Source organism: Mauremys reevesii, linkage group 5 (assembly GCF_016161935.1).
Source record: "Mauremys reevesii isolate NIE-2019 linkage group 5, ASM1616193v1, whole genome shotgun sequence".
Taxonomy (NCBI): Eukaryota; Metazoa; Chordata; order Testudines; family Geoemydidae; genus Mauremys; species Mauremys reevesii.
The window spans coordinates 119,259,590-119,275,545 of NC_052627.1; the positions used below are offsets into that span (position 1 = coordinate 119,259,590).

The following is a 15,956-nucleotide window of genomic DNA, read 5'->3' on the forward strand; positions in this document are numbered from 1 at the left end:
TACACCCTGTGTTGTTAAACACTGGGGATCAATTTGGTCAGCAAATGAAAAACGGCCTCTCAAATTTACAGCACAAAACATTAAATCTGAGTTCAGTTTCTCAGAAGTGTCTCAGCAGACACTATGTTTGAGAATTTTAAGAAGTGCCATAATATCGCATGTACTGTAGCATTTCATCTAAGTCCCATCTTGACAATACACCCATGAAAAGTGAGATCTCAGTTGGGAAGCTTTTTGAACGTACAAATAATAGACCAAAAGGAATACTGCAGTAAATAAAGATAGAGGGAAGGACAATTGAGATTTCCATCTTTCACAGGTGGCCTAGTCAAGAGTGAGACAACACTATACACACAGCCAGGCTGCCAAGAGCACTGTTACTGAGGAAAGAAGAAAACCAGCATATTCTCAGCATGTCAGAACAAAACTCTACCATTTCAGCTTTACCTAGCCACACGTTTACTTTCTGTTCCTAAAACTGGATTTTCTAACCTTGCAGAGACCTCAGGTGCTCTTCTACTAGATAAATCCATTTCAAATTGAAACTTCTAATAAAAATCTGATACGCAACATAATTTAATTTTCTCAAGTTAATCCTTTTCCTGCCTCCATTTTCAACAACGGTTCTGTCAAAAAGTATAATTACCAATACTGTCAACGCTGTGGAAGTCCAGTCAGTATTATGGGAAGAGAGAGACTAGGGACTGAATCCCACTGCAAAGCATTCAATTATGAACATGTTTAATGTGCACATACTGTCTTGACTGGCTTTTAATTTCATGAAAGTGCTTTCCTTCCCCATTCACCCTGACCCGTTTTTTTTTTAAATGAAGACTGATTCATTCTTAATCCACACAGAAGAGTCAAGAACAAAAGAGAATTCTTTTCAGGATATAATATCTTATTAGTTTACTCTTTATGTAGGTAAGAGGAAAAGAGCATTAACAAACCACAAACTCATACTAACCTGATGACAAGATCTGACTGGCACACAGGTTTCTTACTGAACGTGGCACCGAACGAGCGTTTCCTTTGTACAGATGAAGCCATTAGCCATTTATAATCCGCCTCAGGTAAGGAAGTCAGCATATCTCCCCCTAGTGTACACCTATTGATTAAATATCTTTGTGACAGTTGCTGCTGCAGCTTCACGTTTCATATTAAATTAAAAAAAAGGAGGAAAAAAACCCTGCCCGACTCTTCCACACAGTGCAGTATCGTCAAATGAGACGCCTCAGCAATGAGTTGCTTCCTTTTTTGTTGGCTGTGTGGGTCTCTGTGTGTGCTGCTTCCTGTTTCCAGGAGTCATTGGGCAGCATTATCTCTATCACAGATTTCCTGATTCGCCAGAGAGGTAGTAAAATGAAACTTACAAAAAATCTCAACCTGTGGCAGGCAGCTAACCAAAAAGGGAGAGAATTTTCCATTACAGCTGGTTTGGTACTTTTTTCATGGGAAAATGGAGGATTAAAAAGAGGAAGGTTTGGGGGGGGTGTGTGTGTGATTGTATGCTTGAGTTTACACTCTAGTGAAAGCCTGGTTCAGAATGATTGCTTAGCGCTTATGAACAGAAGCAAATGTTTCAGATGTTGGTGGTTTATAATAGCGGAACGGATTAAATATTTATCTCTAATGTTCCCCAAAGCAACCTGAGGTTGACCCTCTTCTTTCAACCAAAGGAACTACAGACAGCCGCCTTGTTAAATACTCACAAAACTGATGCAGAAAGTTCACCCTCTATGATAGTAGAAGTATCTTAAATACTGCCAACATGCTTCACCTTATACAAAGCATAGAGGAAGACAAAACCCTTCCCCAAGGAGCTTATAATGTAAAGGCAAAATTCTATAATTTAAGGGCCATCAGCTCATGAGGATGATATATAAAATACCACTATTTTATACTGTTATAGCCCCTTCAACTGCGGGTATTAAATTATAAAGATGCAAAAAATTCACATGCCCCACTGATGTCAGTGGGAATTAACCAGGCTGAATTAAGCAACACCACAGGTCAGAAAGCACACTTAAGCCACATAATACAATAGCTGACTAGCACAGTTCAGAGTGGTGAGGACAAGAAGTTTTTTAAAGAGGGATATGCTGTGTACTGCATACTTCACCTGTTTTGGTGGATCACAACCAACGGGTTTCAAGGAAGATGTGTGTTTTAAGAACATACGAGTCCGTGTCCCAAAAGGGGAGGGGAGAGGTTCCAAGCACAAGGAATGATATGGAAAAAAGAAAACGCTACAAATAGTATGGTTAGGTGCATGGCTTAAGGAGAACAAAGGCTGTAGGAAAAGGAGGAAATAATCTAGGTTGAGATACCAATAGGGGTGGTGTTGGGTAGGAAAGCAGTTCTCAATCTTTTCCATACCAGGATACTACCTGAAGTCCTTCTTCCACCTTGCCTGGACCCCTCCCCTCACTTAGTAATAAGGACTAGGCAAGGGTAGCTGAAAGTATTGGACACCTCTACACAATCCCAAGGTTGAGTACCACTAGGGCAGAGCCCTGAAGGTGAGTTATTAATGTCTCTAGACTTAATCACAAAGGTTAACAAAACCTCACAGTGGGAGCAGTGTTCCCTCTAATTTTTTATGTCCATGTGTGGAATGACTTTTGTTATATGCACCAATATGGAGGTGATGTGTGACACATCACCTTCATGTTGGTGCACATAACATTTGTGTTGTGGGGGTGGGGCTGAGGGGTTCAGATTGTGGGGTGTGGGAGGGGGCTCAAAGGTGGGGTAGAGGGTTGGGGAGTGGGGGGATGAGGGCTCTGGGTGGGGGTGCGGGTCTGGGGATGAGGGGGTTGGGGCTCAGGGCTTAGGCATAAGGGGAGGTGAAGGCTTTGGGGTGGGGACAGGGATGAGAGGTTTGGAGTGCGGGAGGGGGCTCAGGGCTGGGCAGAGGGTTGGGGTGTGGGGGGTGAGGGCTCAGAGCTGGGACAGAGGGTTGGGGTACAGGCTGCCCCGGCTCTGCGGTGGGGAGAGAGGACTCCCCTCCAAGCCCTCTCACTGCAGCAGCTCAGGGCTGGGAGATAGGCGCTTCTCTCCGACTTTGGTAGCTCCGGTGGGCCCAGGCCCAGGGAGGGGATCCTCTCCCCTGGCCACAGCATGTCTGGGGCAAGTCCCCGCTGGGGCTGGCGGAGAGGGGTGCATTTCCCCACCACTGCAGGTCCACACTTTGGTAGGTGGGTAGGGGTGCCTCTCCCTGCTGCGGCAGGTCTGTGCTAGGGCTGGTGGGGAGGGGCGCCTTTCCCCGCCGCAGCCCTGAGCCCCTACGCGAGGCTTAATAGGCAGCTGCGCGACCCATATGGCCGCACAGCTTAGAGAGAATTTAGAGTGGGAGGTAGGTAAGTGTAACATTATCCAGGGTACAATCTGGACTGATGAACAGCTGCGTCCCCTCAGTTCTACAACCTGGGGTGCCTTTTACACTGCTTCGCTGTGAGAGTTACCACTCCTGGTCTGCTCACATACAACCTCCAGCAAGTAAGTTACTCCCATTTATATTATATGAGTGCTATAGCCAGCCACTTATGAATTACACTGCAGAGAGACACCAGCAAATTACCAGAAATGTACATCTTGTACTGCCCAGCTCTCTCCTGGACAATACAAGCTCACATAACGCCCTTCATTTTATTAATAGAAAATGATTATGCACAAATCCTGTTATCCCAAATGGAGTTCCCCAAGCACCTGAATCCAAATATACTGATTTGTAGTTAATAAACTTGTTTTACTGCTTTATCTAAAAGATAGATTTTAAGTAGGGCTGTCGATTAATCACAGTTAACTCACACAATTAACTCAAAACAATTAATCACAATTGATCAGTTTTAATCTCACAGTTAAACAGAATACTAATTGAAATTCATTAAATATGTTGGATATTTTTCTATATTTCATATATATTGTATTCTGCATTGTAATTGAAATCAAAGTGTATGTTGTTTTTTATTACAAATATTTACACTGTAAAAATAACAAAAGAAATAGTATTTTTCAATTCACCTCATACAAGTACTATAGTGCAATCTCTTTGTCATGAAAGTACAACTTACAAATGTAGAATTATGTACAAAAAATAACTGCACTCAAAAACAAAACAATGTAAAACTTCAGAGCCTACAAGTCCACTCAAGTCTACTTCTTGTTCAGCCAATCTCCAAGACAAACAAATTTGTTTACATGTACAGGAGAAAATGCTGCCCTCTTCTTATTCATCAGCAAGCGAGAACAGGCATTTGCATGGCACTTTTGCAGCTGGCATTGCAAGGTATTTACATGCCAGATATGCTGAACATTCATATGCCCCTTCATACTTCGGCCACCATTCCAGAAGACATGCTTCCATGATGATCACGCGTGTTAAATAATGTGTGAATTAAATTTGTGACTGAACTCCTTGGGGGAGAATTTTATGTCCCCTGCTCTGTTTTACCATATATTCTACCATATATTTCATTTTATAGCGTCTCGGATAATGACCCAGCATGTTGTTCATTTTAATAACACTTTCACTGCAGATTTGACAAAACACAAAGAAGGCACCAATGTGAGATTTCTAAAAATAGCTACAACACTCGACCTAAGGTTTAAGAATCTGAAGTGCCTTCCAAAATATGAGAGGGACATGGTGCGTAGCATGCTTTCAGAAGTCTTATAAGAGCAACACTCTGATGTGGAAACTACAGAACCTGAACCACCAAAAAAAGAAAATCGACTTTCTGCTGGTAGCATCTGACTCAGATAATGAAAATCAGTATGCGTGGGTTCACACTGCGTTGGATTGTTATTGAGCAGAACCCATCAGCATGTCCCCTGGAATGGTGGTTGACGCATGAAGGGATATAAGAATCTTTAGTGCATCTGGCACATAAGTATCTTGGGACGCCAGCTACAACAGTGTCATGAGAAGACCTGTTCTCACTTTCAGGTGACACTGTAAACAAGAAGCGGCAGCATTATCTCTTGCAAATGTAAACGAACTTGTTTGTCGGAGTGACTGGCTGAAAAAGAAGTAGGACTGAGTGGACTTATAGATTAAAAGTTTACATTGTTCTATTTTTTTTGTACTTAATTCTACATTTGTAAATTCAACTTTCATGATAAAGAGATTGCACTACAATACTTGTATTAGGTGAAATGAAAACTACGATTTCTTTTTTTTTTTACAGTGCAAATATTTGTAATAAAAAATAAATATAAAGTGAGCACTTTACACTTTGTATTCTGTGTTGTAATTAAATCAATATATTTGCAAATGTAGAAAACATCCAAAAATATTTAAATAAATGGTATTCTATTGTTTAACAGGGCAATTAATCACTATTAATTTTTTAATCGCGTGGTTAATCACGATTAATTTTTTTTAATCACTTGACAGCCCTAATTTTAAGTGATAACAGGTAATGAGGCATAAAAGTCAGAATTGGTTACAAGAAAATAAAATGCAACTAATACCTAAATTAACAAGGTAAGTGAATTTAAAGCTAAGTTCTCTCTCACTACATGTTACAGCAGTCTTACTGACTGAATTCCTTTCAGTCAGGATCTCTCCCCAACTCCAAAGCTGTTTCCTTTGTTCTTCAGATGTGGTGGATGCTGTGGGTAAAGAGAAAGGGAGGAATGATTTGGGGTACCCCCTCTCTCATCTTATGGCTTTCTTTTCATCAAGAATCATCTCCAGCTGAGGTTCAGGAGACAGAAAGTCTGTGTGGTTGGGAACCTGCAGCTGTTTCTTTGCCAAGATGTAGATTACTCACATCCTCTTTCCTGCCAAAGAATGGGCACTTAAACAGGTGATGGTCCATTTGATTTTGCTAACACCAACCTGAGGCACTGGCTAGCCTTTTGTCTCTGGGGAACTGGTTTGTGGCTGCTCCTCCCATACTTGGAACATGTCTAGTAATAACGTACAGATGAATCCTATAACTTTACACACAATGTTGCCACACATATTTTACTAAGTACAATAATGATCAGCAAATTATGAATTTTTCATGTACCACCTCACAAGGCGTACTTAGTACAAAAGTTATCATAGTCTTTTAAAAGGGGTGTACATAAGGGTACAGACTGTCACAGTAAGTAACCCTATTTTACAGATCAGGTTCCTGAGGGAGAGGTTATTTGCTCAAAACTACATCAGGAGTCAGTAACATAGATAAGACTAAAGCACTGCAGTTCCTGAGTAGTAATCACTTGCTCTAACCACTATACTGCACTATATTACTCTACATACAATACAAGGTAGATCCCAGTTTAAACCTCCTTCAAACAACAGTATGATAAAGCTAAGGGCAGAATCTCCATCTCTCTCCAACATCTCACCAATTCCAAATCAGAGTGGATATAAGCAGGCTGGATTATTTAAAATCACCAATTTAAATTATTATTTAAATCAGCTAGTAGGAAACCTTGATTTAAACTATCAGTTTTAATCATGTATTGCATTTGTACATTTTAGTTATTTTTCTAAAGAGGTTATTCTTATTGGTTGGTAACCATTAAAACATTTGATTTGCAACAAAATATAGTCTTTACACTAAATTTGGTACTTCTTTTTGCTGACTAGGAGGATACACCATAGCAAGTGTGGCCAAACTGTGGCTCGTGAGCCACATTCGGCTCTTTTACATTCGAGCTCCTGGAACCCCCATGTGCACACACCCGCTCAATCTCCACCTACAAGACTGGAGCTCGAGGCTTCTGACCTGCAGCAGGGTGGTGGGACTAGGGGCTTCTGCCCTGAAGGGAGGAGGGGGGGTCTAACAGCTTTAGCCCAGTGTGGGGAGGGGAAAGAAGGGGGCATTCGGGCAGATGCCCTGACAGGTGTCGTCCCACAGGGCAGGTTGAGCGTGTCTTGTGGCTCTCAAACTTCTGAAGATTATTGTATGCAGCTCGGAGGGTCAGTAAATTTGGTCACTCCTGCACTATAACTATACACAATTAAGCAATTATAGAGCTTAATTTAGGGTACATCTACACTACTCACCGGATCGGCGGGTAGTGATCGATCTATCGGGGATTGATTTATTGCGTGTAGTGTAGACACGATAAATCGATCCCCGATTGCTCTCCTGTCGACTGCTAACTCCAGCAGTATGAGGCGCGGAAGCAAATTCGACGGGGGAGCCGCGGCCGTCGATCTAGCCCTGCGAGAATGCGAAGTAAGTAATTTTAATTCGATCTAAGATACGTCGACTTCAGCTACACTATTCTCGTAGCTGAAGTTGTGTATCTTAGATCGATCCCCCTCAATGTAGACCAGGCCTTATATTTTTTATTATGTTAGCAAATGGTGCATAATGCATTCTATATTTATTAGGTGGTGATTACTTTTTTACTTGCTATTTGCACCAAGCACTGTTTACTTTGAATTTGAATTTCCTTTAAAAATGCACAGAAACAGTATTTTAAATTTTATTATTAAATAAAACCACCTTAAAAATGCCGGATATATGTGCTTTGATAAACAACGGATTTATTTAAAAAGGAAGTATTACCTGTAGTTAGTGAAGAGAACCAATTTTTTCTGGTCATAATGTCTTTGAAGATTTTAGAAATAGTAAATCCTGTCACAACTAGATTTTATTCATTGCTTGGAATTGGAAGAGGAAAACAAGCTTTCCTGCTTTTTCAGTTCCCAGTTGGTTTCTTAACTTTGAATGAACTAATCATTGAAATTAACCACACTTCTACCCCAATATAATGCGACCCAATATAACATGAATTCGGATATAACGCGGTAAAGCAGCGCTCCGGGTAGGAGGGGCTGCGCACTTCGGCGGATCAATGCAAGTTCGATATAACACGGTTTCACCTATAACGTGGTAAGATTTTTTTGGCTCTCGAGGACAGCGTTATATCAGGGTAGAGGTGTAATTGAATAAATTGAAATAAAGAAAATATTCACTGTGCACCTGCAGAAGAGGCTACCACTGACAAAAGCTGGTTTCGCACTTCACCACACTCTGGTTCCAGGTACTTCGATAGTGACTTCCACCAGTACAGGAGTTCGACTTTCTTTAAAACTTAGCAGCAAATATGGGCTGCTTAACATTCTGTGTATTTAATTTAAATGATTTTAATAGATAGTAAGCTTAGGCCTTAACATAAGTAGTCAATTTCAAATTTAATTTTAAATAAGTTTATTTTTAAAAAATAAATTTGGATTTAAATAAAATACAATTTAAATTTTTTTTAAAACCCAAAAGTTGTTTTAAAAAATCAATTTTTATCAACCTTAGATGTAAGTGACTTCCTCTTGCCTCCCAAGTTTTCTGCATCACCATCGATATATCACCACCAGGCTCCTTTAACCCAGGATCAACACTTCCGTGCCACACTTCTCCATCCCCTTTCTCTGCAGCCCACATCCAAGCTTCTACCAAACCCTGTCATTTAATTCTCTTCAGTGGTTTTCAAACTGTGTGTAGCGACCTAGTACTGGGTTGTGGAATATAATACACTGGGTTGCGGCAGCTCTGGTCAGCACCTCCACTAGGCCATTAAAAATCCCATCGGTGCTGCTGCCCGGCTAAGGCAGGCTAGTTCCCTATCTGTTCTTACACCGCGCTGCACCCCCGTAAGCAGCCAGCAGCAGGTCCGGCTCCTAGGTGTGTGTGTGGGGGGGGGCCCACAAGGCTCCAGGCACTGCCCCCACCCCAAGCACCGGCTCTGCAGTCCCATTCGCCGGGAACCGGCCAATGTGAGCTGGGGGGGCAGTGCCTGCAGGCGGGAGCTGCACAGAGCCACTTGCATGCCTCTGTCCAGGAGCCAGACCTGCTGTTGGCCGCTTCTGGGGCGCAGTGCGGTCCGCAGCGCCAGGACAGGCGGGAAGCCTGCTTTTGGCACCCAGGCTGCGTCGCTGACCGGGATCCACCAGAGGTAAGCCCATGCCCCAATTCCCTGTCCCAGCCCTGAGCCCCCCCCCCAACCCAGAGCCCCCCCCTCCTGCACCCCAAACACCTCATCCCTAGCCCCTTCCCAGGGCCCTGACCCCATCCCACACCCCAAACCCCTGCCCCAGCCCTGAGCCATTCCCACACCTCAAACCCTTCATCCCCAGCTCCGTTGGGTCGTGGGCATCAACAATTTTCTTCAACTAGGTTGCCAGAAAAAAGGTTTGAAAATCACTGCTCTACAATTTTATTTTATTCTATTTTTTAAGTCCCTTCCTTTCCTCCTCTTAGGGGCAAGTGTGTGAGCCCCTCTCAGTTTACTCCTGCCTTTGCTACTACAACATGCTGGTCCCTGTATCCACATTCCCACCTCAATCCCCATTCATTTATCCAGAACATATTCCTTTAGCAACTACTTGGTTCACATTATTTCTCTCTTTGAATTCCCCACCAGCCTCCTTCCATACTCAAGGCAGACACAGACACATATTGCAAAAAAGGATTTCTCATTTCAAATTCCAAGATCCCCTTTGGATTTTTCTGGGTGATTTTCAATTCTGTGGAGCTACTCAAAGGGGGGAAAGTGCAGTCAAAACCGAAACTGTTTCCTGCAGAAGGCGTTGGGGTTAGTGTGAGGAACTAGATAAGAATGCTTACACAGTTCCTGATTCTGGAGGAGAAGATGCAGTTTGAACGTGTGTCATTTCCCAGCATAGGAATTATCAGAATCATCGTGCCTTTTAGAACCATAAATGGGAAGGCCGATAAAAGTTGATTTTAGCCCACAAAAGCTTATGCCCAAATAAATCTGTTAGTAAGGTGCCACAAGTACTCCTCGTTCTTTTTGCTAATACAGACTAACATGGCTACCACTCTGAAACCTTCCTGAAATAGATTAACATGGGAAAATTCAAACTTGGCAACTTTAAGAATGTAGCAGTACCCCAGGGAAACAGACGGGGAGTACTTTTACATACATCCTTCTGCACAAAGAGTGAAATTCACTCCCACAAAGAAGGCCAGCACAAAGTCTACCCCAGTGGTCCCCAACCTTTTCTGTGGGGCGGGCGCTGGATGACTAGCCGCCGAGGACCGTGGCCGCCGGACAAGCAGCCGCCGAAATGCCGCCGTGAAGCGGCAACGTCAAGAGGCGTCACCGCCAAAACGCCGCCATGAAGGAGCGTCATCAGCGGCATTTCGGTGGCTGCTTGTCCGGTGGCCAATAGGTGGGTGCACATGGATGCTCCGGCAGGCGCCATGGTGCCCACGGGCACCGCGTTGGGGACCCCTAATTTACACACTGTTAAGACTCAGTCCTTCAGTGTAGGACTCAAGGGGCTCATAGGCTTCATGCTGACTCTGCACAGGGGAGAATTTCATCCAGAAGGATTAACTAAAATTTTACCCCTTTAGTACTTCAAGATTTCAATCAGGGAATTAGACCGCAGACAAACCAAGAATATCACAAACCAAGTGGCATCGGAATTTCATGGCAGCAGAAATGTGGAATTTGGTTTGGAGTCTGATGGGGTGATAGTTATCTAATTGAGATATCTAATCAGATCCTTCCCTGATTCTTCTGAGTTCCTCACTCTCTACCTGTCCCAGTCAAAACCCATTCTTCCTCTACCTCAGGTGCATGCAAACAAGAGCAATGAGATATACATCCCTAACACTGTGCTGCCCTTGCTGGTGTTAGTTCTCTAGTCCAGACGCAGCACCGTGCTGAGCGGGCTCTGCAGTGCTGCAAGCAGTTTCCTCTTGCTGACCAATTTACAGGAAGCACTGAGTGTGGCCGAGTGCAGACCTACGCAGCCCTGCAACAGGTCACGCAGGCGAATGAACAAAGCAGCAAGAAATGAAAATACCTCTTATTTTTTTAAGTGCTAATTTCTCCAGGCCCCAGAAAAAAGTCAGCTGCCTGAATTAATACTGTAGAGTATCTTTAATAACCATGCTACGTGTCTGTACTGACATTACATGAGAGAGAGAGAGAATAAAACAAGAGACTAAATTCCCTCTTTCTATAAGTCTGCTGGCTTCGGTGAGCTTACATCAGGACTGGATCTGTCCCAGTATTTTACAGTATGACACCAGTGAAACCTAAAAGTGATCTGAAACTTGTACATTCCCAGAATTCCAAGCCTTAAAATGGAGTTTGGCCATTTCAGTCACGGTAAACAGTAGAAAGCACATCATAATCATATTGACAGATGTCTCATCTGACAATGCACGCTGCAAGTGCAGTTCCTATTCCATCCAATGGGATTTGCTCATGTGAATTCCACTTGTGCACTTTATTTGTTCAGATTTACTTCTATTTAGCCCCATCAGCATTTTCTAGACACTTTGCAGAGTGAAAATCATATCAACAATTAAAAATAGAAAATAAGGTCTCCCGCAAAACCTTCCCCAACCCAAATGAGCTCCAGTCCCTTCACTCAAAACAAAGCCCCAATCCGTCATTCCCCCACTCCCCTCAGCCAGAAAAAAAGCCTGAGGAAACCCGTCAGTCTTATAGAAGATGCAGCAACAGCAACTTTGAAGATATTTTACTTTAATTTAAAAAAGTCAGGTCTATCTCCCCCTCTACCTGAGCTATGAACAAATTTCAGACTAGTGTGTGATTGGAACCTCTGAGAAGCAGGCCAGCACTAACTAGCTTTAGACATGACCATGCCACAGATGAAGATTCATGTGTCAAGTGAAAAAGGAAGAAAACTAATTTTAATTGAGTTTGACTGATTCACAGATCAACCTTGCCCAATTTACATCAAAGCTCTTCACAAATAAATTTATCTTCACAATAAGACAAATAGAAGTATCACAGCATAGTAACTTGGCAGACCACCACTGCACTCTAACAGGTTGTCATGCATCAGTGGGATCTGGGCAAGCATTTAAGAGCTTGTATACATGGGAAAGCTAACCTGTAATGACATAATAACCAGTATAACTCCTTGTGTAGGCACTTTTATTCAATTGTAAGACTAGTGGATTTTTTTTTTTTGGTTTATCGTATGTCACGTTGGAAGGGGTTTAAGCTAAAAAAAACCCCACTCTTATACCACAATAAGAGTATCCACACAGGGAGTCATACCAGGAAAACTATAGCAATTTCACTATATTGGTATAATTATACCAGTAAAACGTTCCCATGTAGATAAGTCCTTAAAAAAAGCAGACTCTTCAGAAAGTTTGATTCCCTCCCTCCCCAAATTCTCAGTGTACGATATTTGTTTCTAAGACCCCAGAAAAACCGTATCTATATTCCAACACTGCTTTTAGGAAAAATAATCCTGGGACATACATCTGCTGTTGGGAGTCTATCTTCATCATGTTAGGGAGCCCAGTGAGCAGCAAGTGTCTCTCACAGTGTTCCGTTATAAAGCCCAATTGGAGAATAAGAGACAAGAATCACTATGTAGAATTATATACAGTTAGGAACATTCCTCTACCTAAGAGAGGCTTTAGTTTCATTACAAGATCTTTAGTTCACTGGCAACAAGTTATTTAACTTGAGACCCTTAATTCTAAGGCAAAGAAGTTCTTACCCCAAAGATTTTAGCCCCTCATCTTAAAGCATCATTTCCTTAGAATCGTGAGGCCCCCTTAGCTAATCGAAATTTCCATCTATTCCCATTCACAAGTGTCTGACCCTAGGTTACCCCCTGTAACTACTTCTGTTATACATACCTGCTTATCAACATGGCTGTTAACTAAAGGGCTAGTTGAAATCATTATGAAGTGATTTTAGGGTACCAAATACATTTAGCAAATAAAGACATTTAAAATTATGTAGATAAATGGAGTTGCAGCTTGCAGCCACCAATGCCCTATTTCTCTGAAGCCCACAGACAGCTGCAATGGGAGTTTCCTCAAACACTTTTTTTTTTTTGGCTAGAGCTCTCAGCACTGACTGTAACATGCTATAACTGAAGCAATTCTACTAGTAGGCTAGCCTGCGATGAACTGTTTACAATTATAGGTTGTGGGTAACGCAGATGATCTCATCTATGAACTGCGCTTAGACCATACAATTAATTCTGCTTAAATCTGAAACAGTATTTAAGCCAACAGCTGTTAAGCTGTCAGCTTTAATAAACAGAACAGTTTGAGAGGGGTAGCCTTGTTAGTCTGTATCCACAAAAACAACAAGGAGTCCCATGGCAACTTAAAGACTAACAGATTTATTTGGGCATAAGCTTTCATAGGAAAGTGGGGTTTTTTACCCACGAAAGCTTATGCCCAAATAAATCTGTTAGTCTTTAAGGTGCCACCGGACTCCTCGTTGTTTTTGCAGAACAGTGTGAGAGATCTGAACTGAAAACTTGAAAATAAATGGGCTTTAAAGATCCATTATTACTTCAGGCGTTCCAAAGTTTAAAAGCAACAGATATGGAGCTGAGTGAGCAGGAAAAGCAATTATACTGGTTTTTGCTTTGAGACTGATATCTTAGCTAATACTTTTATTTGTATAAGTCTGCAACATATACAAAAATTCTAGCTTGCCTTGCTGCTTATGGACAACTGAGTAGCAAGCAGCTGAAACTCCCTTCTTGTTACTGAGACTCTAGTCTGTCTATTCTATCAATAAAACAGAGAATTTACCTGGCTTTTAGTGTCAATTTTACTAACTATATAAAAACAAAAAACAAAACAAAAAAATGACCATGCGAATTTTACACAAAGATTCAGAAAATGCAGAAATGATGGTTCTAAAATCAACAATAGCTCAGCTGCACTCCACATCCCTCATATTTTAGGACCTATTGCTTGTCATAAAATCTATTTAAGCAGGAAAAAAAGGAACCCCAGTTAATACAAGTGTGCAGTGAGGTAGAGTTGCTGTGGGAACCTATTTTATGCATTTCCTAATGGAAAGATTTTTTTTATATGTTTAAGGAAATCTTTGCAGATTATCAGAGTGCAGCAAAAATTGTGAAGAAATCGAAACACTCTGGGATCCATGCATACTTTTGTGTTTACTATTTTCTGGCTGTTCCTGATGCTAAGGCATTTTGGAAGCAGGAAGCATGTGCACTTCCCTCGTTGAAAACCTCTCTAGTACAAACTTCGAGCAAAACCTCTGCAGCAGTAGCCCTGGGTCTGTTAAGGAGAACGTGCAGGACATGGAAACAGGGTTTCATTAGTTTCCATTTTAAGGAAATCTGGGATGTTGGAGTTGTGTCTATTGTTTGTTCAAAAACATAATAAATAACTGAGTAGAAAAGATACTGAATAAAAATCATTTAAAAGAAGATCCCTAGAGTACCAATTAAAGAAAAAAAAAGCCTATCAATAATAACATCTTTTCAAATATCTACCAGCAAACAGATGCAATGAGAAAGTTTATAAATACTGCAGAGTCCTGTGGCACCTTATAGACTAACAGACGTACTAGAGCATGAGCATCCGACAAAGTGGGTATTCACCCACAAAAGCTCATGCTCCAATACGTCTGTTAGTCTATAAGGTGCCACCGGACTCTTTGCTGCTTTTACAGATCCAGACTAACACGGCTACCCCTCTGATATTTTATAAATACTGTTATTGTTCCAAACAACAACTATTTAACTACATGCTAAATAAACCTAGTGAGCCACTTTCTCCTTCCCCCATCCTCACTAGAAAGCATATAATCCTGTCACCGATACACAGGAGGTGGAGATTAGCCCCTCTCCTGGTAGATACTGGTACTCCTTTATTTTTCAAGTTTTACCTCTGCAGGCAGATTGTTGCACCCAGCACCAAGGAGGAAGCTCAACTTCTGTCAGACCCTGGGAGAGAAAATGAAACAAATATTTTTTTAATTCTGCTTACAAAAAATATCAACAAGGGTAGTCTTCCATTGTAAATGTACTGTTGCACAGCATTAGACTGTGTTGCTCTCTGAACAGAGATGCAAAGCTACAGTATAGAAATTAGACTTCATATTTGGAAACTTTAACTAGGAACAGGTGACTTAAAAAATAAACCATTATCTACTTCTGCATGTTGTTTTCTATATTACAGTACTGCCTAGACAAGGCCCCAATTGGGCTAGGCAATGTGCAGGCATATTAGGGAAAGGGACTACCAGTTACAAAGAATTTCTAATCTAAACAGACAGGATTGAAGGGTGGGAGAGGAAATTGATGCACAGAAAAACTAAGTGCTTTTCCCACAGAGCAGCAGGTCAGTGGCAGAGCCAGAAACACACCCCAGGTATCCTGACCATCCAGCCACTTGCCCAAACCACTCAGGGCCGCCCAGAGGAGGGGGCAAGTGGGGCAATTTGCCCCAGGCCCCGGGTCCTGCAGGGGCCCCCACAAGAATACAGTATTCTATAGGATTGTCACTTTTTTTTTAAATGGAAGGGGCCCCCGAAATTGCTTTGCCCCAGGCCCCCTGAATCCTCTGGGTGGCCCTGAAACCACTTGACCACACTGCCACTCAAACCACCCAAAAAGACTTTACAGAATGGGCTAATCTTAATCTGGGAAGGATCTTGGTACTGTAGTAATCTGATTATAAATAATATGCCACAATACTTACACTCTTCAAAAATATCTTGAAGAGTCAGAGTTAAAGTTAGGGTTAAAGACAGAGCACTACTACAGTCCATAGGGATAAGGTGCCACTGGGTGTTTAAGAGGAGAAACAGAAGAGTCACCAGCAGCCTGTGTTTAAGAATTTCAACAGCAGAGCCTGGCGGCCTCTACCTCCTTCATGTGTTTCTTTGCTTAAGTTTGGGATACTGGGTTTTTATTTACCTTCAGATGAAATATTTGGTTGAAAGGGATTCCACTGTACGGGACAGCAGTAAGTGGGATTTTTGCAGGTGAGGAAGCTACTATTTTCCCCTCCCATTTAAAATAACTCTGCATACAGTTATAATTCTGTGAAACTAGTTTGCTCTACTGTACGAGTTATAAAAATGCATATAACATTGCTTGAATACTAAGGGATCAATCAGGGGAGATCTTTCAATGACATTGCAGCTTATTTTAGAATTAGAAAGTCCTAGGTGGGAAGTGGGGCTTTTTATTTATT

At 41.9% G+C, this 15,956-nt stretch overlaps 1 protein-coding gene across 6 annotated transcripts in view; it reads right to left on the bottom strand.

Annotated features, from left to right (window-relative positions):
- Positions 1 to 15,956, bottom strand: part of SH3BP2 (SH3 domain binding protein 2) — a 60,190-nt gene that overhangs the window by 23,100 nt on the left and 21,134 nt on the right. For 4 of the 6 annotated variants that reach the window (XM_039541623.1, XM_039541624.1, XM_039541626.1 and 1 more), the window contains exon 2: positions 14,644 to 14,701. The exons of 1 other annotated variant lie outside the window; for it this stretch is intronic. Coding sequence is in view for 1 of the 5 variants with exons in the window: in XM_039541622.1 (XP_039397556.1) it covers positions 968 to 1,089 (122 nt within the window). In the remaining 4 variants the exon portion in view is untranslated. Of the gene's footprint in view, positions 1 to 967; positions 1,290 to 14,643; positions 14,702 to 15,956 lie in introns of those variants that run through there. One more of the 6 variants, XM_039541622.1, reaches the window with a different exon arrangement.